Below are 26,902 nucleotides of genomic sequence, written 5' to 3'. Positions count from 1 at the left end.
AGTATTTATATACATTTATATGGGAAATATAAAGCAGAACAAAATATAAATGGTGTCTAAAACTATCAATACAATCCAATATTCTGAAAAATAATTTCATTGTCAATATATACCGGCATTAAATTTATACATAGAAAATCACAAGAATTAGCTTTTACTTGGAAACATACAAAAATAAGAGTCAGCACTGTAAAGCTCCAACTGGTCTCATTCTTTTGTTCCCCTATACTCTCTTCGAAAGTTCAATGTCAAAGCACAGCTTATATTAACTGCGTCCTATGACTGTAGGGATGCTATTGCTCACTGGCTCTCAAGCAATACGTGTGGCTTTAGAAGACTAGGCAAACCTTAGCAGTAGTCGGTTTAGCAGGTAACTATTGGAGCCTGCTTCCTAAGCTGTATGATAGTTTTCTGCACGCAGTGCTGTTTGGAAATAGCAACAGAATTGTGGCACTTCTATGAAGTACCGGCTTTTACTCAATTTCTGTTTGTGTTGCTTCTGGCTGGGATGTCTCTGAATCTGCAAAACAGAAAATGAGAAGAAAATGGGTATTCTCACCAAAACACAGTGTTTCTTCTTTACAAACAAAAAAAGGTGCAGGGGGAAGACAGAAGGGCATTACTATTTTAAAACTAATTTGAAATGAACAGCATAGAAACTGGGATATCACTTCCTTAAATAGGACTATGAATGCCCAATTTGTCATTTTAATTTAACTTGGTAATGTTTTAAGACACTGTAAATAATATTAAGTTTGAGTTGCCATGAGTTCTTGAAATATCATACAAAAATATTGCACATGGAAAGGTTTTGAATAACTATGAATTCAATACAAATTGAAATGTATTGGTTTCATATCCAAAATGTTTAAAGCGCTTTTGCAAAATATGTGGGATTCTTACAACAGTTGCGTTAAACAGACCTGGAATTTCAAGAACATATGAAACAAAATAGCACTTATTTCAATTCACTTATTAATACTGGCAAAAATTTAAGCTGACATCAACTATGAATGACTGAGCTTTTTAACAAATAGATACTGATTTATATTTCTGCAGTCTATCAAAGCTACCTGACAAAACTGACCCTGTTGGCAACTGCTGTTGTTAGTAGTAAAGTCAATGGCATGTAGCTTTAAAATATCTCCAGATCCATCCATCAACAAAATGTGGACTATGGACATACTTGGAAGCCCAGATTGCATGGGAGACAGAAATATTTTTTATTACTCCCACCAGGAAGACCAGGCATTCCCACTTTTGAAACTTTGACTGTACTATATGACACATGGGAAAAACGTTTATTCAGGGCTACTGCAGAACATGGGGGCTTTCCTCCTGATAAATAGACTGTAGACACAGTTTTCAAATATATACATTAATTGTCTATCGGTATGATTTCAGATGCTGATTTTAAATTAAACTTTAAGCAACTACAGCCCCGTAATCTCAGAGATTCTCTTTTCCCTTTCTATTTTGTTGTACCATTTAATATCAGCCAAGAGTGTTTTCTAACTGATGCCACAACTGCACAAAATTCTAAGAGAAAGGGCCCACTTATAGGTAAGTACTTCTGTAAACTGATTCACAACTCTGAAATGCTCTTCCTTGACACAGTAATCAACATTGCTGTTTAAATATTTTCTGCCTCTAAGATACTCTGGTTTGGGCTACTTTCAATGACTGTAGTTAATAGAAAATTTGTTCAACTGTATTTTGGAACAAGAAGATATTGTTAGGCTATTTTCTTTTTATCATGTTTTGACATACTGTTGTGCTCTGCCTGGTTATATTCCTAAGCAATGGAATATAAATTAATTATTTATATAAATGAATGTCTTTATGAGGAAAACAAACATTTAAAACATCTAGGTAAAGTATCAACTAACTTTCTAACATTATTAACATACCACATTTCTGAGACATAGTTTTCTTTAAAGCAATGTTAATACTGCCCTGACATGGTAAACTTATTAAGTATTAAAAACCTATTTATCCAGAAGTCGTTTCATGTTTTTGTCTATGCACCTTTGCCAAGAAATCATACTGAATTCAATGGGACTTGTCTTACTGAAGTGTGCAGTCTTGCAATCCATGGAGGTAAACATGATTCACAATGAGTTATTTTCAGCCACTTAGTTTCAGTCTCCATAGAAAAGGCTGGAATGTAGCTCAAAGAACAAGAGTTGTTGTTCTGACATATACGAGTTCACTGTTCAGTATTTAAGTCAGTTTTCCTTTTCAAAAGCATTCAGCTTTGTTTCCAGTATATCATTATTAAAAAACCCTGCATCCAATAAACTAATCAGCTTGGCTAGTAATTTCTTCCTTCTCTTTTACAGCAGAGCACAAATATAGCTCACACGGAGTTACTGTATAGGTCTATGTTTCTGACATTCTTCACAGATACACACAACATAAATACAACTAACCTTCTGGCTCATGAGCTTCCCTATCATAGGAATTAAATTCTATTTCAAATATGATGAATGTTGCCTAAATTCAGATAGTTGGCTTGGAACCAACCCTATATTTTAAAGCGTTAAATAAAAGTAGTGTTGTTGTTGTTATTTCCTAAATAAAGGACCTAAGTGAAACATGAGCAAATGCAAGATCAGTATAAGTTGCAGAACTTTCATTTTGCATGCTGCATGACTAACAACTACAGTATTTTGCATTAAACCCATGCATTTTAAAAATTAGTCTGCAAAATGTTTACTTTTCCTAAAATTCATATTTACAAGAGCCTTTGTATATACTAATCTACCACTTGTTTTTCTCAGAACTGAAGCTATTATGTAAAATGACTTCTACTTTGTTTATTTATTTATTTATTTATTTAATCAATTTATCCTGCCTTTAATTTTTGTCAACTCAAGGCAGCATACAAACCTAATCATTTGCCACTGTAAGGAGAAACTTTACTGAATATTCTGGTACTTTCAGAAAAGGGGGAATGCACTATTCAACATCTAATTAACCTTAAAAACATTTGTTATTAAATATATGCCTTAAGTTACTTTTCCTAATTATTAAATTCTCTACTAACAGCAAAAAAAAAAGGCAAAATATAATCCTTATATTTGGTTATGTCAGAAATGGGCTGTTGGGATAAGATCTTGGGTGGCATACATTCTGAGCTTGAAGAGTGACTTCTTAGGCTGGGCACCCATTTCAAGTCCAGATTGAGAGTTAGGTTTTCTTTTGTATGACAATGTATGTTTCCTAGCTTTCTGCCTCTTTTCTATTTTCTTCTGATACTCACTTGGAGGAAGAAGAGAATCTGCAAGAAATAATGGAGAAGGAATTCTTTACTTAATATGCATTCTGGATATACAGTGATGGGGAATCTGTGATCCTCCAGAAGCTGTTGTAATGCAATCTTGTCCCATGGATAATAGAAATTGTAGACTAACAACATCTGGAGGGCCATAGGTTCTCTATTACTAAGATAGAATTTAGCCCAATCTGTTTTATGATTTTCCAAAGCACTTGCTTAAAGGAAAGGGACTACAGAAGGTGTTCAGAACTATATTAAGCATTTAAATGTAAATTGACTTGGTTCTATAAAAAGTTAAGGTTATGCAAAGCATTCAAAGTGGCACCCTGCAAAACTCACACAGCTGCTCAATTGTCTGTGCCTGAATGCACAAAATATTTCTGCTGGGACCACCAGTGAAATAGATTTGTGTGTACATACAACAGGCTTTATTCATAGTCACTCATGTCCTAGTCACTCTGATTGCGCTATTACAATGTGTTCTACATGCGACTGCCTTTGAAGAGTATTTGGAAACTATATGTGGTCCAGAATGCAGTGGCTTGAGTAGTCATGGGCACTCCTTGTTGCACCCACATAACACCATCACTTTGGAAGCTCACTGGCTATTGGTTGGCTTCTGGATGTAAGTCCAGGTGCTGGTTGTCACCGTCAAAGTGCTGCATGGTTCATGGCCTGGATATTTGCAGGACTGTCTTCTCCCAATATCTGCCCACCCAATAAGATTGAATAGGACAAACTCTTCCTATGTCCTTTGCTCAAGGAATGCCATCTACAAGGGCTACAGCAGCATGCCTTCTCTATTGTTCTTCCACTTCTTTGGAACAGCAGTCTCTCAGACCTTCGAATGCCCTGTTCCGTGTTGGTATCTAAAAAGTCTATAAGGACTTGGCTAACTTGGCCTGGAGAACATGATTATTTGTCCCTGAAATAACGGACATGGCTTTAATGGTGTGGATGTGTATACAGGTATGGACTACAATTATTCCTAGGGTCTTATATTGTGATTTTATGGCTTTGATCTGTTAACTATATCATGTTTTGTTTTAATCTGAGTTATGGAAGGGGAGCTGTATGCTGCTCAAATGTGATTGGAGCAGCCTATTAGCCACGTAAAATAAACTAACAAACCAACCAACTGGTACGTGCAGACAGCTGCAAGAGCTTTCCATAGAATGTGACTATTTTATTGCTTCTAAGAGGGGTACTGGCCTTGCACCAACATGCTTTGCAAAGTAACTTCTTTAATGCTTTGCACAATCCTAAAAGTGGTTTCTCCAGTGAATATTTCTTCAGAGATATTTAGGTATTATTGATAATATAAGACGAATGTTCCAGTAGCATACAATCTAAAAACAATTATACTATGCCATAATTTTAAATATCTTAAAATTGAACATCTTTGATAATGGCAGTTACAGCAAAAGAATGCCTATGATTTCTTCTTTACAATGAAGATGTTCTGTTGCCCTTATAATCAGGGTAGAACAGAATGCATTCTTCCTTGAAAGCGTATTGCACTGAAAAGAATTGGACTTCCTTGAAAAACAGTTAATGGGGTCACACATCACACTAAGGTTTGCTCAACTATGAATTGCTGAATAAGCAACAATTGACAGTATTCACACAACAAGGTAAGCTGTAAACTGTAAATAATTTATACAATGACTGAATTTACATAATATTAAGTTTAAAAATCATTTGAGAGCCTTTTCATTGAATCCCTTGGACTGCAAAGATAACAAATAAAGAAGTGTTGAAGCGCATAAAACCGGTCATGTCACTAGAAGGAAAAATAACAAAACTTAGACTTAGTTACTTCAGCCATGTCATGAGCTCAACATCGTTGGAGAAAGACGTTATGCTTGGAATGGTCAGTGGCAAAAGACGACGAGGTCACCAAAGAACATGCTGGTTGGATGTAATCAAAGCAGAAACAGGCCAAAATATAAAGCAACTGAAAAGAAGCCGTACAAGATCGGAAATCACGGAGAGAGCTGGCTTATGGAATCGCCAAGGGTCGGATACGACTGAATGGATAATTCGATTGAAGTTTAAAAAAATTACAACTGCCATATTGTGATGTGTGAGTTCAAGTCTGATAAATTTTAGAACGTGAGTTAACAAAATACTGAAATAGACTATTTACTTATGACCCACAAATACTGTAAAATTGGCTTAGCTAGGTTACAGCAGGGGTTATTGAGCAACTTTATACAGCATATTAAAAAACTATATTATATTAAAAAAAGGTTTTAACACATTACCATTAGGTTGAGTATTCTTTTTCTCCCACTCATCACGTTGCTGAAGCCACTCATCACCATAACCACTACTAATCAGTTTGCTGAAATTTACAGGTTCATTTTTTTTATGAGCAGGCCTACAAAGAAAATATGAAAGAATTAAACCTTAAGCTAAAACTAGGTCTAATCAATTTTTCATAGTAATAACTATGAGCAAATAACACCAATTTGTGTGTAACTTTAAAAAAATGAATGCCTATTTCCCTATTACAGATAACAATAAATGATAAAGAATACGAGAAAATGTTCCACTGCTGAAGGCCAAATAATTTGCAGAACTGAAAAATAAAACATCAGACTATTTCACTGAAGCTTTCCTAAGTAGGTAAATTGAACAAACAGAAGTAATATATCATTATGTATGAGGATCTGCATGTCTACTTTGTGGTTTGTATATGCATTCTCTTTGTGACATGCTGATTCATCACAACTCTTTTTTGCTTCTTTCCTTTATTCGTTTAATCATCAGTTACCCTGTAAAATGTATTTCTCAAATTGTATCAAAGAACTCTCCAATCCAAAGATGCATGCAATTAACTACAGTTCTTTGGATCAGAGATGACAAAATCAATAACAAATCTTGTTATTGTGCCACTATATGTTGTTGATTATACCCTTCAGTACCCAGTAGTGAAGGGGAAAAAAAACTGTTAAGAGTCCAGAGAACCCAACAACAGTTATGCGTAATTACAGTCAAACTCATCAAAATAACAATAATCAAGTTTTTGTGTATATTGATTTTGTCATGTTTGTTTAATGTAACTAGAATTCCAAAGCATCAAAAATAAACTAATACCTGTACTAATGAAATATGGCAATAGATTTTCAAATATTGTTTTAAAATATGGCAATGGTGAAAAATTAAGGTACAGCAGACATCAACATTCCACATCTGATCAACCATACATGCACAGGGAGTCCTTGGTTAACAACCACTCGTTCAGCAACCGTTCAAAGTTGCAATGGCTCTGAATGAGAGGTACTTACGACGGGTCCTTGAAGTTCCAGCCATTGCAGAACCCCCATGGTCACATGATCGTGACCCAGGTACTTGGCAACCGGCTCACACTTATGACAGTTGCAGCATCCTGTGGTCACATGATCGCCATTTGCAACCTTCCCAGACAGCTTCCCAAAAGCAAAGTCAATAGCGCGCTCACACTGCAGCACCCCCACCCCAGCCCACATTCACTCATGCAGTGCCATAGCAGCTCCTTCCCAGCCCGCACGAACTTGCCATAGCACCACCTGTGCCTCACTCTGTAGTACTCATCCACCCTCCAGCCTGCTTGGGAGCCACCCAGGACTTGCAATTTCCAGCCAGCTTCCCCGCTGACTTTGCTTGTGGAAAGCCGGTAGGAAGTTGCAAGTTGCAGTCATGTGAGGTCCTCACTTAATGATCCACAATTTTCACTTAACAATGGCAACAGGGACTGCCAGGATTGCCGTCGCTAAGTGATGTGGTCACGTGACATTGTGCCTTATGACCGCATCACTTAGCAATGGAAATTCTAGTCCCAATTATCATCATTAAGTGAGGACTACCTATATGAAGTATTAGAATTTTTATAATGCTGTGGAGCAAAATATATATTCATATTTTATTCTTTCTTAACTTAACAAACAATTTTGTTTTTAGTAATAATTTCATCTGTGAGGGATTTATTTTTCAAATTCTCAGTCTAGCCTGGGTAGCTCCTACTGACAGTTGCTTTGGAACAGGGTAGAAGAACACCATGCTTTGGCCTCATCCTGGCCATATCCTTTGGCCATATTTTGCGTATTGTTCATTTGGCCTTGAACTGAAGTTCTTATTCTCTCTTACCAGTGCTCTGTATGTGTGCACTTTGTTGTTGTTGTTATATTTAGAACATTCATCTGGCCACTCAACTCAAATAACATGACTCTGGGTGGAGTAAAAAATTATTAAAGAAAAATACAAAAAAAATAACAGATTCCACTAAAGCAAAATAATAATGATAGTGATGTCTGAATGCAAGGTTTCTCTTAAATGTTTTGGGAGATAATAATTATCTGAGAAATGGGATAAAATGTAGTGAATAAATATTTAAAAAAAACCCTGCACAGGGTTCAGCAAAGCAGTGGGCTTTTGAAAAAGGGATATGCTGTCATCCTTTCTCTGCTAGTTCCTACTGGGCTGAGTGAAAAACCTTACTAGTCTATAAGTATGTGTGAGCATATACAGAATGCACATTAATTTTGCACTGAAGGTAGAATTATTCATACATGAAATAATAGGAATTGGCACTGCAAATTACTTACATTGGAGGAAAGTAAAGTCTGTTTCCTCCATGGAATTCTTTAGTTGTGATAGGTTGCTGTGTTCTGTGTGGGTATCTTGGTGTAATAGCAGGAAGTTTTATCTGTGTGAAAAGAAAACCCATTTCACTAGTTAGTACAGTATGATTAAATCCAACTTAAAAAACAGCTAGGTAAATTTTATTTTTTAATTAATTTAAGAACACTGTTAATGCATATATACAGGCCTAAACGTGAAACAAATATAATAATTTTATAACTTCTGGCCTATATTTGAACCTGAATGTGAAGGGGTTCCCCAAGGCCTGAAAAATATTTCAAGGGTTTCTCCAGGGTCAAAATGTTGAGAAAGGCTGTTATAAAGCAATGTCTGAAGTAATCAAGTGGGTAAGCAATGCATCTGTAACAATTTAAATGCTATTTATTCTACCCAGAGTTTATGGTTTACCACAGTTTGAAATGAGTTAACTTTGGTTAAGGATAAATTTTAGTTATGGTTAAATTGTAATTTTTCTGGAAGAATTTGTTCTGATGTTATTAGCCTTCTCTCAATACCTATTTAACAATTCTTTAAAATACTTCATTTGATTCTTTTTTACTTTCCTTTTACCAATTCTAAGGAGTATGGATAAAAGGAGCAAGAAAACCAGATAAGGAGTATGCTCATTGTCCCGTGTCAGGTCCTGGATGATTTGGGATAGGCCCATGGCCGTCGTGATGGCTATGAACTCCTGAGCCGCCTCAGACCCCACACCCAGGGAAGGCAGATTGAAGACCATAAGCCTGGGGAACTCCACTGCCAACCCTGAGACCGAGGCTGGTACAGAAACAACAATCCCAACTGACCCCTAGAACCCAGCTTAAGGAACAGGGTCTGACATCCAGCAACTTGTGGAGCAATGGCCCTGAAAGATGTAAGAGACTCCCAGATTACAACTGTCACACCCCGACCCCTGCCATGGAGTCTCAGCTGATGCCACACCTGGAACCTGGCTCGGCAAATTTCCAAAAGGGACCCCCCACCCTCCTGGACCTAGCCAGGTCTCGGTTATACATGCCAGGTCAGCTTTCTCATCTGTAATTAAACCACAGATGAGAGGCCTTATTACAGACCAACCTGGGGTTTGTCAGCAGCAGCTGAAAACCAGGGCCTCTAAAGGTCTGCTGACCAGGAAATGGGGCTGAGTCTTGGGGGCTGGAACACAGAACTGATACAAAACACCAGGCCTGCCTTCTCTGCAAGTGGTCCGCCCCAAGTCTCCTGCCATATCTTCCCATACCCGTCACCATCATGATGTTCTCACCCACCCCTGCCTCTCCCAAGGCCCCCTACCCTGCACCCTATGCCCTCTGGCTTCCAAAACAGGGGATCCCAACATACACCGCAGAGGGACAGACATACTGAGTCCCCTGGGCACTTTAGCCTAACCTCTCAGTACCTCAGGGTAATTGTCAGCCTTCCCAGGTAGCCCAGACAGGAAATATGACCAAATGAGAGCTAATTCTACTTTATTGTAAGGCTAAATTAACAGAATCTTGCAAGTCTGAAAGTACAAATCTCCCGCCATCTCCTTTACAGCCTGGGAAGCAAGGGAGGGTCCCTTCTGAGCCTCTTTCTCCCCCCATTATGCAGCTGCGGGCTATATCCTCTTTTAGATGACCATTCCCTAGGCAGCATCTTTTTGCCCCATCTTTCAAGGTTCTCCTTACATACCATTACAGTAATTCAGAGACCCAGCCTTCTTCTACAATCCACAATCAATCCTTCCCCCCACACCAGCCACTCTCATCAAGCTGGCTAGGGGTAGCCTCCAATCACAACCACCACACCAACCACCTCAATCCCCCTTCCCCCCGCTCTCACCGAGGAGGGCACTTGATTCCTACCAAGGGAACCCCCCCCCCATTCAAATCCTTACTTTGCCAACCATCAACAATCCATCCACCAGGTGGCATCTGCACAGTGGATTTAATCAGCTCCAAAATGGTTACCACGCTGTCCTTTCCAGATTCTAACCACAGGGAAGGAGACAAGATGGCTTCTGTAAGAAGAGAGTTCATGGCAGTCTGCAGGCACTCTGCCACTACTCTCCCCCAATTCAGCCAGTTGCCCCCTTCCAACACTCCCAAAGGTGCAATCCAGGAGTTCTTCAGGTCCCAGGCTGAATCTGGAGTTTGCTGTCCAACTCTGGGATAAGCCATACAGGAATGCATGCCGCCGTTTCCAACACTGTCGCAGCAACAGCACACCTCAATACGATGCACACTGGCGAGGCAGTCCCGAGAGGCAAAATATCCCTCTCACTGGCATAGCCACCTGGACCCCTGCCAATTGCCTCCAGCGCCCACTCCAGCACCTGAATGGTCAATCATCTGATCTGCACTGGCCTGACAAGCCACCTCCTTTTTGTAAAAGACCCCAGCAAAACTCCCGCTGGCGATGGAGCAATGGGCCCACGCAACTCAGCTGACCCAGCTTGGGGTCCAGTCCAAGTTTGTTAATTGCAAAATGAGTTGAAAAAGGCCAGGGAAGTGCAGAAAGTCACCAACCAACCACATAATCCATCTATAAACAACCAGCCCCTCTACAGCTCTCTACAACATACAGACACCCTCTAAAACATATTATTCCATCTAATCTGAACGGAGCCTGCAACACACATCTACCACTCTCACCGCTACCTGTTCCTTAGATCCATGCCCCTCCTGGCTAGTTAAGGCTGCCCAGGAGGTATCATGTGGCTGGATCCTAGCGATGGTTAATTCTTCTTTGAGAGAGGGGGTTGTTCCACCCCGCCTTAAGGTGTTAGTCTGACCCCTCCTCAAGAAGCTATCGCTGGATCCTACCATACTGGACAATTTTCATCCAGTATCGAACTTCCCTTATTTAGGGAAAGTTGTGGAGAAGGTGGTTGCGCACCAGCGTGAGCAGGCCCTAGGTGAAGCAGACTATCCGGACTCCTTTTAGTTGGGATTCAGGCCTGGATGTGGGACGGGGACAACATTGGTCACACTTTTATATGATCTCTGGTGGGAGCAGGACAGACGTAGTGCATCTGTCCTTGCTCTTCTTGACCTCTTGGCAGCCTTTGATACCATCAACCATGGTATTCTTCTGGATCAGCTCCATGGGCTGGGAGTGAGTGGCACAGTATTGTGCTGGTTCACTTCCTTTCTGCAGAGCCAGTACAAGGCAGCGTTAATTGGGAGAGGTCCCGCCCTCAACCTTTATTATGTGGGGTTCCGTGGGGTTTGGTACTTTTTCAACTCCTATTTAACATCTACATGAAGCCGCTGGGTGAGATCATCCGTCACCATAGGGTGAGGTATCACTAGTATGCTAATGATACTCAGTGATGTATCTCTGCCCCTGCCAAACTAACTGATGCAGTTGATGTCTTGTCCCTATGCCGGGAGGCTGTACGGGTTTGGATGGGGAACAACAGGCTTCAGCTGAACCCTGGCAAGACTGAGTGGCTCCGGGTTTTGGGGCCTTCTGGTTTTGGGACTTTACCACCTTTGGTACTGGATGGGGTGGCACTGCGCCAGACAGACTCAGTGCGCAAAGTGGGGGCACTTCTAGACTCATGAATCCTGCTTGAGGAGCAGGTGGTAGTTGTGGCTAGAAGGGCCTTTGCACAGCTTCATGTTGTGTACCAGTTGTGCCCTTTCTTGTACCATGAGGCTCTACTCAGTCACTCATGCCCTTGTCGCCTACAGAATGGATTACTGTAACGTGCTCTACATGGGGCTGCTCTTGAAGAGCATCCAGAAGCTTCAGCTGGTGCAGAATGCGGCTGGGTGGACAGTTATGTGTGCCCCTACAAGGGTATGTATACCTCTGTTCTGTGAGCTGCACTTGCCAGTTTGCTTCTGGGTGCAATTCAAGGTGCTGGTTTTGATCTTTAAAGCCCTACATGGCATAGGACCAGGTTATTTGAGGGACTTCCAGATCACATCTACCCATCCCACAAGGTCAGGCAGGAGGGGTATGCTACAGGTCCCGTCCCTAAAGGAGCTCCAGCTGGTGGGACCCAGGTGGAGTGCCTTTTCTGCTGTAGCCCCCACCCTCTGGAACATCATTCCCCCCAAGGTAAGGTTAGCCCCATCTCTCTTAGCCTTCTGGAAGGCCCTTAAAACATGTTTTTTTCACCAGCCTTGGGGATTGTAGGGAAAGCCTGCAAGGTGGCTATGTGAGATTAAGTGATGCTTGTTTTCCTGCTTCCTTGGGTTTTATTTATTTTATTTGCTTATTTTATTTATTTTTATTGTTTTTAATTGTCACGGAGTTTTTAACTGCTGTGTTGTACACCACCCAGAGTCACGTGTTTGTGAGATGGGTGGCTATATAAATAGGCTAAATAAATAAATAAATTCAAATTCTGCTTTTTGGTAAACTCACCTCTTCTTTCATACCGCCTAGAGAGCTCTCAACTTGTACTCCATTTTCCTGAAGGAAAAATATTTATATAGTTAAATAAATTAAGGTAGTCACATTATACCAATACTTATGTAATGTGTTGAATAAAATCAAGGCAGTACTTACATATTCTCAAATATTAAATTATTCATACCTAAACAATAAAATTCTTGAAGCAAAATGTGCTAGCGGTAAAATAACACCATAATGTTATTGATAGCAAAGATGCTTTATTAGAACATCCAAAAGAATAAATTTAACAAGAGCTCCTGTCCAAACAATACATGAACAAATCCCCCATATACTAGGGCGTGTAGTAGATCCAGAGTGGGAAACATGCTTTCTTCCTGGCATAAGTATAGATGCCGCACCTGTTGGTGGCTCCTTAAAGAAGTCATGCCTTTTCCTGGACACACACAGTAGTCTTGCAGTCACAGGAAAACAGCTTGTCACTGCCTCCTTATTTTCCTGGGATAGGGTGGCTACCACAGAAATCCAGAAAAAACCATGGCTGCTCTAAGGAGCTGCCACCAGGTACAGTGCACGCCCCCATGCCAGATGCATAGCCCTTTCCCGTACTGGATCCAGTATTGCATACCTCTAAAACTACATACTTGTACATAGGACTGTGTCCCAAAATAATTTTGGTTATTCCACATCTAACAAGAATAGAAGTCTCAAAAGGGTATGTGCACGGTACATAAGTACAGGTAAGACAACCATGTTATCCAAAGCTAAAAAAACTAAAACTACTAAAAGCTGGTATCCACAGTCAACTCATGCAAACAAAGGGCTCATCCTCACATCCTATTAACCACAACATGAACGTGCCCTGGCAACCATTTTTTTAATGACTTGTCCTCATGAGATTGAATTTGTCTCATTTCCAGCTCAAAGCTGAAACAACTTAAGGTTATGTTTTGCTCTTCCAGTTTAAGTAAGTGCTTTCCCTCTTTTTCTGACACAATTTTGGCTACTGATACTTTCTAGAATGCTGCACTGGGGTTGCTGACCCAGTCAGAGATGAAATCTGCCTACCTCATACCCCACCCACCCCCAATGCCTCAGAACTGTTCTTCATGGCCCTTTATGGCTAAGGCTGCAGGAGAGACCAGATACCTGGCTTTTGTAGAGCCATCAGTCTATACATGTAGTCCTCATTTAGTGACCACAATTGAGACCAGCAACTTGGTCACTAAGCAAAGTGGGTGCTAAGTGAAACTGCAACTGTGTTTACTTCAGCTTTCGTTTGCTTTACAGACCTGTGAAGGACGTAAATGCGAATATTGGTCAAACAGTTACTTTTTTTAGTGGCCTGGATGGCTGCTGTTGTGCTTGCGTGAGTCAGCAAAGGAATGAGAAAAGAGGAGAAGCAACTCAATTTGGGCCTTAAAAGGCAGCTGCACCATCACAAAGGCTGATGAGCTGACCTGGCTGCCTTCTAGGGCTGCTTAAAAGTTTGTGAACCCTTTTGACTTTTCAATATTTCCTAAGTAAATATGACCTAAAACATTATTTGTTTTCCACACAAGTCCTAAAACTAGATGAAGAGAACCCAGTTAAACAAATGAGTCAAAAACATTATACTGGTTCATTTATTTAATGAAGAAAATGATCCAAAGCTACATATTTGTGTGTGGCAAAAGTATCTTTGCTTTTAGTAATTGGTGTGCCCCCTTGGGAACTAAGTTTCTGATAGCTGTTGATCAGTTCTGCACATTGATTTGGAGGAATTTTAGCTTATTCCTCCTTATAGTAGCTTCAATTCAGGGATGTTGGTGGGCTTTCTCACATGAATTGCCTGCTTCAGGTCCTTCCATAACATTTCCATAGGATTACGGTCAGGACTTTTGACTTGGCCATTCCAAAACATTAACTTTCTTCTGCTTTAACCATTCTTTGGTCATATGACATATGTTTTCAGTTGTTGTATTGCTACATGACCCACTTTCACCCGAGCTTCAGTTCATGGACAGATAGCCTGACATCTTCCTGTAGAATTTGCTGGTACAATTCAGAATTCATAGTTCCATCAATGATGGCATGCCGTCCTCGTCCAGAGGCCCAAACAGCGAAGCAGGCCCAAACCATGATACTGCCATCACGTTTCACAGATGGGATAAGGTTCTTATGTTGGAATGTAGTGTTTGCCTTTCACCAAACATAAACCAATGTTGTGCCTTTCACAAAACATTGGCTTTTCATTCAAGCCAAAAAGTTCCATTTTGGTCTCATCCATCCACAGATCATTTTTCCAATAGACTTCTGGCTTATCCATGTGGTCTTTCTCAAACTGTAGATATGCACCAATATTCTTTTTGGAGAGTAGTGGCTTTCTCCTTGCAACCCTGATATGCACACTATTGTTGTTTTGTGTTCTCCTGATGGTGGTCTCATGAACACTGACATTCACCAATGCAAGAGAGGCTTTTAGTCCTTTAGACGTTATCCTGGGCTTGAGAACTCCTGGAGTATTACATGCCTTGCCCTTGGTGCGATCTTGGTTGGTTGACCATTCCTGGGGAGGGTAATAATGATGTTGAATTTCCTCCTCCATTTCAACATCTACCTGACAGTGGACTGGTGGAGTCCAAACCCTTTGCAAAGAGTTCTGTAACCTTTCCAGCCTGATGAGAATCAACAACTGTTTTTCAGAGGTCCTCAGAAATCCCCTTTGTTTGAGCCATGACACACTTCTACATACCTGTATTGTGAAGATCAGACTTTGATAGAATTGTGTTCTTTAAATAAGGCAGGACCTCCCATAGTCACATTATTATTATGATTCAATTGCATTGATTGAAACAACTGACTCTAATTTCCCCTTCAAATGAACTGATAATCCTAGAGGTTCACATACTTTTACTACACATAAATATGTAGTTTTGGATCATTTTCTTCAATAAATAGATGAACCAGTATAATGTTTTTGACTCATTTGTTAAATTGCATTCTCTTTATCTAGTTTTAGGACCTGTGTGGAGAACAGATCACAGTTTAGGTGACATTTTTGCAGAAATACTGAAAATTCAAAAGGCTTCACAAACTTTTAAGTACCACTGTAGGTGCTGGGAACCAGAACCCTGTTGCTGGGGGACATGTTGCCTGTCTGACCCAAAATTGAAGAGAGAGAGAAGAAGAGGAGGGAAGGAGAGGAGGGAGAGGAGAGAGGAGCAAAAAAGTCTGTGCAAAATGGAGTGGCTGGAGAGAAAAGTTGGAGAGTGAAGTAATGTGTGCGGAACAGTTGTCGGTTCCTGGTCGGGAAGGAAGAAGAAAGGTCTATGGGTGGCTTCCCTGGAAGAAGTGAAGACCCAGAGAGACATCTTCATCCAAGATGGGAAAGGGGGGAGCTGGCTGGGTAAAGGCAGCATCTCCACCCAAGACCCAAGATGGGAAAGAGAGGGTTGCCAGTTGTTGGAGAAGCCCTCATCTCTGAGCAGAAGACCCTGAGGGAGGTTTTTCCCCCAATGGAGAAGCAGTAAGTGTTCGGCTGAGCAGATTGTGATGGAATGTGTCTCTGAGGGGGAAGGTGATGTTATGAAGATAGGAGCCAAGGAAGGAGGGAGCCCATTCCAGGGGGAGAAACACACTCACAGCATTGGAGACCTTGAGAGGCTGGCGAAGAAAGTGAGGCAGACTCCGCCCTAGAGTCCCTGAAGTATTTTTCCCTTTGGGCTAGTTAGGTTCCTTTAGTCTGACAAGATTCTGTGTATAGCAAGAACAATAAAGAAACTAGAGTTGTAACTCCGACTCAGCACTGTTCTTCGCTGTTTCCCTGACACAGTTCCAGGAGAAAGCCAAGCCATGCTGAGCACGCTACAGTAAATCTAGCCCATTCCTATCTTTTCATTCTCTCTTGATAAGCTGGAAATTGGGGAGGGAGACAGAGTGACAGGGGGAAGAAACAGGAGAGCTAGAGGGAGATACCAGCTGAACACCAGAATTGTGTTGTACATACCTGTTGTAAATACCTGCTGTAAATAACATCACTGTATATAGTAAAAATCACAAGCTTCCACTGTTTAGTGTTTCTGTGTCGACTGCCACCCTTGCACAGCAAAATACACCTCCAGTTCAAAAAGACCCCCATCACATTGTGACATCCTTCCAGCTGCCCTTAAACTATTTCAAGCTAAATCTTTGGCTTAGCTCACATATGGAGTATAGCTTGGACCATTTTCTAGCTTTGACCCCTTGGAACGTGTTTAGTCCAAATTCCTCAGGGTGCTGTTTCAGGTGCCTTGTTACATTTCTAATACATCCTTACATCTTGAATCAGGTTTGATGAAGGTGAGGCCAGAGTGTGGCTTTCAATTTTCACCTACTGGCTGAAACTTGTCTTCCTACCTGAGGGCCTTGCTCCCTTGATACTCTCAGATAATTACAGATCCTTTCTGATGTCCTCCCTTGAAAACAAATTACAGAAATATATTTTTTTCCATGCAGGTAGAGCTAAGAATGGGCTAAGAATGGGCAAAATCATCTATTAAAGAATGTGTTATGCACACAGAGTGTCAAACTGGTTTATGATCTTTTAAGAACTATTTAGCCTAACTAAATGGTTAAAACTACAATCTGCTGTAACTATAGTACAGGAGAAAAACATTAAAAACAGGTTTTCTTCATTTTCTTAGGACTTAATTTTTAGCATAATATGTTTTTAAAAACTCAGTATAATAGTGTTTAATGAAAAACCTCAGTTTAAAAAGGAAAGCTCAAGAAAAGCTGTTTAAATATAATTTAATATGACCAAATTATTCTCATAGTAGAGAGCCAGTTTGGTGTACTGGTTAAAGGCACCAGGCTAGAAACTGAGAGACCATGAGTTCTAGTCCCGCCTTAAGGACAAAGCCAGCTGGTTGACCTTGGGCCAATCACTCTCTCTCAGCCGTAGGAAGCAGGCAATGGCAAACCACTTCTGAAATGTTGCCAAGAAAGCTGCAGGGACTTGTCCAGGCAGTTGCCAGGAGTCAAGTCTGACTCAAAGGTATACACACAGATTCTCATAGTATCAAATGAGGTAATTATAGATGCAACCCACTTTGAAAATGGAATGTATACTTCTTAGTATGCTTCAACCCAGACTACTTTCAGCCTAGAAAAAATTACTACATGGACAAATACATATTGCCTCTGTTCCTATTTTCCTATACATTACCATTGGAAATATTGTATGTATTTCCAACGGTACTGAGTGCTGCTTTTAGCAAAAATCTTTTTAGCAAAAAGTTCAAGAGAGGATTCTCACACTGATAATGTGGCTAGTAACTGTAATGTAAACCACATCAACGGATAGACTGCCTTCTCAGATTGGTATCCTTCCAACTACACAGAAAGCAGGGAGAAAGAAAGCCTATCTAAAGGTTTTGACCTGCCTACGTATAGGTCCTACATTTAAAAACAAATTTACTTGCTAGAATTCTTGTGTTATCACTTCAGCCTTTTTCTTAATAAATCTTATTAATCTGCACTCAGAGAAAACTTTTCTATTGCTTTTCTTTTCCAGTCTTCATTGTTGCTAAAGGAATTGGGCACAAAAGGAACATCCAAATTTCTGTGATTTGCTATGAAAAGCTATACACAAATATATTACAGATTAGGCTTTGTTCTGGATCATCTGATAAGTTTGTATTTGTATGTATATATTTTATATATACACAAGAACATGTTTATTTGCAACTTATACTTTTGTTTATGGATTTATGGGAGGGAGGGTTGCTTAAGACTAAAGCCATGAAAATGGTTATTCATTCCCAACTCACAGCACAACAGCTTCAATCTAATTCTGAACAAAAAACAAAATAATACAAGTAGTCCTCAACTTATGACCATTCGTTTAGCAACTGTCCAAAATTACAACAGCACTAAAAACAGTGATTTACGACTGGTCCTTGAACTTACAACTATTGCAGCATTCCCATGGATACATGATCAAAACTCGGGAGCTTGGCAACCAGCATGTATTTATGACAGTTGCAATGTTCTGTGGCCATTTGCGACTGTCCCAGCCAGCTTCTAATAAGCAAAATCAATGGATATAGCTGGATTCACTTAACAACCAGAAGATTTGCTTAATGACTGCAGCAAAAAAAGGTTGTAAAATAGTTCACGGTCACGTTTTTCCTCACTTAATGACCACATCGCTTAGCAACCAAAGTTCCTGTCCCAATTGTGGTCATAAGTAGAGGACTGCCTGTAAAGACATCAACCTAATAGAAATGCTGACAGTGAGTTTATCTGTTAGAGACAAATGGAAACTTTTAAAATGTCTTAGACTTTCAGTTCTAACAAGACTCCAAAATAAACACAACTCAGATATATATTTATGATTCAGATATACAGTACATTCCAGCAGCTGAAGAGAAAATTAAACCATAATGTATAATGTAAACTAATCTAGATTCCCCTGAGACCTACATGTTTTTAACCAGTTTGGTTGGAATCTACTGGGATTACAGTGTTTTTGCACTGTGAAATTTCTTTGAGGGTTATTACTATAGCTGCAGCAAACTCACTTAAAAAAAAATGACATTGGGCTTTAAGCTACCATTTTTAAATGCTATGATATAAACCCCAAACAGGTAGATACATTCAAATTACTTAAATGGAAAAAATTAAAAATAATTTCAAAAACCATACAGAATTTAAATTTAAACCTTCTTCAATATTTCAGTAATTATTTCTCAAGGTTTAGCTATACAAGTTGCAAGACCAGGCAAAAGTGTGTGTGAAGTTAGTGCAGAAGAACAAGATGCATCCTATCCACATAATATAAACTTAATTCAGTTCATATGCAGATATTGTAAACATAAGCTATAGTATCAAGAGTTCTAGGTACTACAGGGTGCACTAGATCACCTCCACAATGTGCAAATGGAACCTGTTAATAACATGGTTCACATAATCTAGTAAGCCATGTTGTGGTTTGGTTTATAGGGTGCCCAAACCCAAAACACAATGTAATGTTCCTTTTTATCCACAATTAGTATCTATGTTTTTGTTAACTTCATTTAACCACAATCTAGTCTATCATCTGGACCTGGACTAGTGCTAACTTATATTTAAACAGCCATTATTTCTGCAGGAAAATAAACTTGAGTAAAGTAGCATCCGCAACCAGACTAATTCCTGCAACAGCATCTCTATTGCTCAGACTTCTACTTTGTTTTTCACCCCCAGGGGAACACTGGGGCTTATTTTTGAAAACAAACAGCCAGGGAAAGAATCTGCCTTCCCCAAGCCCAAACGCTGTGATTCCAACCTCAGTTAGGTGGGCATATGTTGATATTAGCAAAAACAGAAAAGAAAAAATGGGCTTCTAACTAACCAGGTACTACAAAAGTACCAGGTAAAAGAAACTTGTTTTTGGCTTATGTTTTCTGTGGAGACTGATAAGGGACTGGTAAGTCTCTTAAACATATTTAAAACTAAAATTGGGTTAATATGCCATACAAACCTACTCAATTTAGCATTACATACATAAGACTGGATAGACTCTCACTCTAAGTGCTTTATCCTCTTATATAACTTTTCATCCCAGATTACTATCTCTAATCTATACTCTCTTTCTTAACCAAGATAGCAAATTAATAGAACCTGTCATCACTAAATTGAAAGTATAAACATCTGTTTGTATTAAAGGTGTGCAAAAGGATTTGAAACACTCCATTTTGAGTTCAAAATATCTACATTTAGCATGTGGGCCAACTGGAATGTTTCAAGCATTCTCGAAGAACTTCCCTAATGCCTGGAACAGCCCACATCATGCTTGGAACAGCCATTTGACATTCAAAACGGGTGGTTTGGATTTGAGTCATTTTGCACACAAGACATAGACACTTCTCTGAACTCAAGAATTGGCTGAGGGTTACTTGTTGCATAAAGTCATAATATTTTCTGTTTGGTTTTGACTTAGTGTAGTGTATAAATCCATTCACTGTAGTTTGTAAATCCTGATTTATGGATTAGCGCACTATATGAACCCAGTGATTGAGATTTACTTGAATAAGCATAATTTACTTGAATAAATATGCATAGGATAGCCCGTAGGGCTCTCTGAAAACTAATCCATAATAGCACAGCACAGTTACTTAAAACTATGTACTGCTGTATACTATATACATTATTTTGTAATTTTTTTCCAATATTTATATTATGTTTTGTTTCTCACACATAACTTTCAGACTAAAATCCTAAACACTTATCAGTAGTAAAAACCACTAGATCTAGTGGAATGTGCTTCTAAATATACATATTTAAGACTGCACTGCCAGCATATCCCAACAAAAAGTCATACATATGCATTATTAATCCTGTTCTGGATATTTTAAAAACTTTGAACATATTTTAACAGTCTTTAAAAATCTGACATACTAGTACCATTTTTAAAAATAAACATGTCTTCTCAAAAAATATAAAAGCTAGGAATAGCAGAATCTTACCTCTCTTTTCTCTCTGTTCTCTTTGTCTTCAGCATCCCTTTGCCAAACACTTTTCATATCAAAATCAAAAGGACCCCTTTTAGGTTCATAGGTAGGTGGTTGATCGACCTTAAACTCTTCATGAACCATGTAGTCTGGCACTGCTGGCACACGAGGTCTGAAGGCAAAAATGTTACCATTATCCAATATAGGTTTCGCCATCTAAGTGCAAGACTCAAACAAGTGATGTAACATTTTTTTTCATTTCAACATTCAACAAACCCATTTCCCTCACTGAAAAAATAAATTAACTCTTCTCATGAAGACACAGAATACTTACTTAGACTCATCGGCCGATGCTTGTTTGCTATGATGTGAGTACCACTCAGGTGCACCGTAAGACCCCAGGGATACTTTTCGTGGAGTAGGAGTAAAATGTCTCAGTAAATCTTAAGCCAAAGATATTAAGATATAAATACATTTAAACAACTATGGATTTTTAAAATGGTAATTAAATAAATTATTTTCTGCAGAGTTAGAGCAAGGGAGAAATATTAAAAATGCTTTTATGTTAATCCTCCATAGGAGAACAAGATCTAAACGATAGGATATAAAAGAGATTTTGATGCAATCTCCTGTTTCTTTACATTTTGCTTTTAAAATCTCTTGGTGGGAGTATCTGGAGTAGGACCATCATGATGTGGGGGGTGGTGTTTAACTGTTTCATATTATGCTAGGTTCTTGATAAAAATTACTCCCCCATGGTATTTGAAAAAATGTATATTCACCATTTCAGGAAAATAAAAGGGAGAGAGCAATCCTCAAAATTTAAAAGAAATCAAAAAGCCAACCACAGGTTTTTAATATCTATTCTAGTTTAACCCAACATTGTATTCAGTTATTTCACTATTATGTTTTCCAAACAGAGGCACATAAAAGAAGGAGCCAGTCATATCCTCCTCCAGGATAATCCATTTTACTCCCCACTTCATTTCCTGTTTCTTGCCTGCTGTGTGTGCTCTTTGCCACTGAGCTTTGCACAGCGTGTCAGTCTTAATTCTCTTTTTATACACACACACACACACACACACACGCATGCTGCTGCAAACCTCAGGGTTCTCCCATGCCTGCTGATAACTCCCGCTTGTATAATGCCTCTTGTCAGTTTGGTTACATAAGCTACCTCAGTCTTCCCTGAATATTGAAAATGAAACACATTATAGTAATTTAGAAGCTGGAAAGGATGTTGTTCAGAATAGGCTGACTTTAAAATGTAGAAGAAGTTACTTTACTGCTTTGAGTAAATTCAATTCGATACTTCAGGGACCCCACTCCGCAGATAACCAGATGTGAGGCGCTCTGGTTGAAGCTGGGCTTAAGGGAACAGTTGGGATTGCTGCTGGTATATCACCCTACCTGTTACCCAGCAGCATCCCTGCCTCAGCTGATGGATTCTGTTGCTGGTTGGCAATAGAGTCCCAAAGGCTGTTGGTCCTTGGGGATTTCAATTTGCCATCTGGTGACACTGAGTCCATGGCAGCTCAGGGGCTTGTGGCTTCCATGGACTGTCCGAAGTAACTGACTGCCTGACACATACCAGTGGCCACACGCTGCATCTAATTTTTGTGCTGAGGTGGTTGAGATGTGATCTGGCAGTGGAGGACATTATCAGTCCATTGCAGTGGACAGATCACTCCCTGGTTGCCTTTTGACTCTCTGGTACCACCCTTCCCTGCAGGAGACAGAGCTTGCTTGATTGGCCTTCTCCAGGCGATTGATGGACCCAATGGGATTCCGGAGACAGCTTGGGGTTTTCCCTGAAGATCAGGTGGGCAATTTGGTCAAGGCCTGAGTTGCTGCTTGGAATGGGTGGATAGCTGGAGCCTTGGATTGTATTGCTCCTATGTGGCCTCTCCCTGTGCACCAATCCTGGGTGCACATTGGCTTATCGAGGGGCTCCAGGAGATGAAGGGCAAGAAGAAACACCTGGAGCACCATTGTAGGAAGACACAGTCTGGCCAGATATAGATAAAAGCCCATATTAGGGATTATCTCATGGCGATGAGGGTGGTGAAACATCAATATTTCTCCACCCTGTGTCTGCTGATAGCTATCCACCAGCTCTGTTTAGGGTGACCCAGTCCTTAATGGGTAGGGAGGGCCCCTCAGAACATCTGTTGGGCAGCTGTGAGGATTATTCAGGCTATTTAATTGATAAAGTCACTCAGATTTGTTCCAGTTTAGACTCTGACTGGGCAGGACAGGTTGAGGTACCCGGGGCATGGTCTGGGGGGTGTGATATGGAATGAGTTTGAGCTGGTGACTCCTGAGCAAGTCACCTGTTTATTGGATCCAGGTCCTCCTGGGTTGTAAAAGCGGTCAGGGAGGTGACCCATGGTTGGGCCCAGGGTGTGGTGTTGGCTTCTCTGAGGAAGGGGGTGGTATCTCCTACTTTGAAAGAGGCAGTAGTGTGACCCCTCCTCAAGAGACTGTCCTTGGACCCAATGATTCTTGACAACTATCAGTCAGTCTCCTTCCCTTTTTGGGGAAAGGTGGTGAGAAGGTGGTCAGTTGGCAGCTGATGAAAACCCTGGAGGAAGTGGATTATCTAGACTGACTTCAATCAGGCCAGGGTTTAGTAGAGACAGCCTTGGTTCCACTTGTTGACCTGTGGTGGAGCCGGGATGGAGGTGATGCATCCATCCTTCTGCTCCTTGATCTCTCAGCAGCTTTCGATACCATTGACCATGGTATCCTTCTGAGCTGGCTCTGGGGGTTGAGGATTGGGGCACTGTTTTATGGTAGTTCTTTTCCTTTCTCCAGGGCTCCTCCTTTTCAGCATCTTCATGAAACCACTGGGTAGTTATTCACCAGTTTGAGGTTCGGTGTCTTCAGTATGCTGATGATACCCAATTACATCTTTCTACCCTGGATCAGCCACATAAGGCTGTTGTGGTTTGGTCCCAGTGCCTGGAGGTTGTGCTGGTTTGGATGGAGAGGAACCATCTCTGACTCAATCCTAACAAGACCAGCTGTGGTTATTTGGGCCATCCAGAACTGGGGATATTCCATCTTTAAATTTCAATAGAGTAGCACTTTTTCTTTCAAGGTTGGTGTACAATCTGGGGGTCTTCCTGGACTTGCAGCTCCTATTTAAACAGCAGGTGGAAGCTGCGGCCAGGAAGGCCTTTGCACAATTTTATATGGTCTGCCAGTTGCACCCTTTCCTAGATCATGGGCCCTTCAGATAGTCACTCATACCCTAGTCACCTCGCGGCTTGACTACTGCAATACACTGTACGTGGGGCTGACTCTGAAGACCACCTGGAAGCTTCAACTGATCCAGAATGCAGCAGCACGAGCACTGATGGGCATGCCTCAATATGCCAATGTAACACCTCTGCTTCATGAGCTGCACTGGTTGCCAGTTTGCTTCCAGTTTGCCTGTCTCTCATGACATCTGCCCAACTGATTTGATTTTGCAGGGTTGGCACACTCCAGGTTCCTTTGATTAAACATCATCTATCAGGACCCTGGAAGCACACTTTCTCTGTAGCAGCACTTTTCCTTTGGAATGAGGTTCTGTGGTGGATTTCAGAGAAGCTGCTCCTTCCCAGGAAGGGGGCACACTCCAGAGAGATAAAAGATTGCACAGTCCAGGTTCTGCTGGTGGGAAAGTTAAGAGGTTCAAGGTAGCCCCGCCTTAGAGTCGTTGCTGAATATTTACCCATAGGTCAGTTAGAGTACCTTTAGTCTGGCAAGATTCTGTTTTAATGTAAGAATAATAAAGAAGTAGAGTTGGAATTTCAGCTCAGCGTGGTTCTTCGCCAGTTTCCCTGACAGGCTCCCCCCGAGGTCTGGACGGCCACCACTCTGCTGTTGTTTAGAAGAGTTGTGAAGATCTGGCTATTCACCCAGACCTTGGCGAGGGAGACTAAAACCCCTTGCTTCATTCCATCCGGTCTGTCGTGCCTGCCATCTTTTATCTTTTACTGGTTAAAAGTAGTCCTCGACTTAAAACCATTCATTCAGCGACCGTTTGAAGTTCCAACAGCACTGTACTAAGGGACTTACGACCCGTGCCTGAAGTTCTGGCTGTTGTAGCACCCCTGCAGTCACAGGATCAAAATTCAGGTGCTTGGCAGCCTGCCCGCACTTATGACCATCAGGGCACTTCAACTCCACCCACCTGCTTATCTCGCCCCCCGTCTATGCCTTTTTGGCTGCCCTGCAACCTGCCTTGTGGGGGGGCAAGCAGCCCCAAAACCACACGGCTCTGGGGCTGCAAGAAGTCTGAGCCAGGGCACAGCACAAAGCCGCAGCTGCTCCAGCCCAGCTGCCTTTTCTCCCAGTTCCCTGCACCGACCTTTCACCTTTTGTGCCCAGCCGCCATGGCCAAAGCAAAAGCACCTCGCTGCCTTTGCTGTCTCCTTTTCGGACCCAACTTCTCCAGTGAATGTTTCCTCCACGTGCTCCCTGAGCCTTCAGAATCCTGCGCTGTCTTTGGAAAGCTGCCCTGTCTTTCCCAAAGCTCTCTGAAGACAGTGCAGCCTTCAGAAAGCTGCTCTGTCTTTCCCAAAGCTCTCTGAAGACAGTGCAGCAGAGGAAACGTTTGCTGGAGAAGCTGGGTAGGAAAAGGAGACAGCAAAGGAAGTGAGGTGCTTCTGCTTCAGAGGCTGAGAGCAAAAGGTCCATATGGGGAACTGGGAAAGAAGGCAGCTGGAGGAACAAATGCTTGCTGGCGCTTGCTGGGGTGGCTTCAGATTTCTGGGGCAGCTTCATGTGGCTGGGCTGGGAGAGCTGCAGCTTCGTGCTGTGGCTCAGGGGCTGCTTACCACCCTGCAGGACAAGGGTTCAGGATGTACAAAAGGGCGGAGATGGGGGGAAGATAGGTGGGTGGGGGGAGTTGAAGGCAGTCCCTTACCTTACTGAGTCTCAGGGCTGGGAGGGACCAAGCCCAGAATGGCTTGGATTGGGGGGGGGGCTCAGCTAATGACTGGTAAAAGTTGCTTAATGATGATGGTAAGGGAAATTGCCGGGATTGCGGTCGCTAAGCGATGCAGTCACATGACATCTCGCTTTATGACTGCATCACTTAGTGATGGAAATTCCAGTCTCAATTATGGTTGTAAGCCGAGGACTAGCTGTATATTGTAATTTTTTTTCTTTGATTGTTGTGAACCGCCCAGAGTCCTTGAGAGTCAGGCAGCATAAAAGTTCTTGTTGGTATTGTTATTTTCATGCTTTCTGTATCACAATTCAGTTTAATTTTAAATCATGCTGCATCAATACCATTCAATCTGAGGCTAACTCTCAGTGATACATTCAGATCATAGGAATTGACTGTCCTGTATCATGGGCTGGCAATATGGTGCCCAGTGGATGTTTTGATTCACAACTTCTATCAGCACTTTCCAGCATTCTGCTGGTTACATCTAAAGGAAGTTGAAGCAAAAAAAAAAAAATCTGGAGGATACATTGCTGGTTACTCTTTTTATATATAACATGCAGATCTCATAAGCAGCAATAGCAGGTCTAAGAAGTTTTCCTTATTTTAGTGCAGCTTGAGATTCCTTAGTTGTTAAGCCCTCAGCTCTTTCCATCACATAGTTGGTTTCTCTTACATTTCATAATTTATTGATCAGTCTCAGAATCTGTAAAAACAGCTCCTGAGAAACCAAAACCCAATGTCAGCTGGAAACATAAAAAGTTCATGCTTCTCTTCTATCATATTCAATTTCCAACATTTCTAACAATAACCTCTCTTTCTTTCTCTCCACATAAAAGTACTCACATGAACCTTCTGAAATAGCTTTGGTATTTGTTTAAATTAAATCACCTGGTCGACCTCCTTGCTTTGCCAGTTTTACATATTCTGAATCAGTATCTTTGATCCACTTTCTTCGACCCCCAAAGGTAATGTCACTGTGGAGATCTCCAAAATCACCTAGACCTGGGATCTGAGATGCTGGCTGTTGTGAAACTTCTGAGTTAACTTGTTCCTCTGATTGTTTCAGGGGCACGTGATAATACCAATCTGCAATTATAAGATATAGTTATAATAAATTTGGGAGCCCCAGTTGGCTTTTGAGTAGTATGACAAGGAAATAAAGGGCAGGGCTAGGACAAAAAGTTTGATGCAAATTCCTTCAATACCATCAGTATTACTTCCAATTTGTTCCATAATTTTCCTCAT

At 41.0% G+C, this 26,902-nt stretch overlaps 1 protein-coding gene across 1 annotated transcript; it reads right to left on the bottom strand.

Moving 5' to 3' along the window:
• C4H7orf57 (chromosome 4 C7orf57 homolog) lies at positions 1-26,902 on the bottom strand. Its single transcript, XM_063302045.1, has 9 exons — positions 26,863-26,902; positions 26,546-26,743; positions 21,047-21,155; positions 20,728-20,884; positions 12,269-12,316; positions 7,870-7,970; positions 5,548-5,663; positions 3,266-3,283; positions 1-520 (listed from the first exon to the last, which is right to left on the bottom strand). The coding sequence occupies exons 1-9, from the start codon at positions 26,900-26,902 to the stop codon at positions 474-476; spliced, it is 834 nt and encodes a 277-aa protein (XP_063158115.1). The 3' UTR covers positions 1-473.

The sequence above is a fragment of the Candoia aspera genome, chromosome 4, assembly GCF_035149785.1.
Source record: "Candoia aspera isolate rCanAsp1 chromosome 4, rCanAsp1.hap2, whole genome shotgun sequence".
Lineage (NCBI taxonomy): Eukaryota > Metazoa > Chordata > Lepidosauria > Squamata > Boidae > Candoia > Candoia aspera.
The sequence above is the reverse complement of the archived record's forward strand: the minus strand, read 5'-3'. Positions and strand labels throughout refer to the sequence as shown.

What these genes read in the sequence shown, in the direction of transcription:
- C4H7orf57 (XM_063302045.1), bottom strand. Translation starts at nt 26,902, where the DNA reads ATGAGGAAAATTATGGAACAAATTGGAAGTAATACTGATG. An exon ending in GCATCGGCCGATGAGTCTAA is followed by an intron (nt 20,885 to 21,046) that starts GTAAGTATTCTG and finishes TTTTGCCTTCAG; the next exon opens with ACCTCGTGTGCCAGCAGTGC. An exon ending in AGACTTTACTTTCCTCCAAT is followed by an intron (nt 5,664 to 7,869) that starts GTAAGTAATTTG and finishes TTTTCTTTGTAG; the next exon opens with GCCTGCTCATAAAAAAAATG.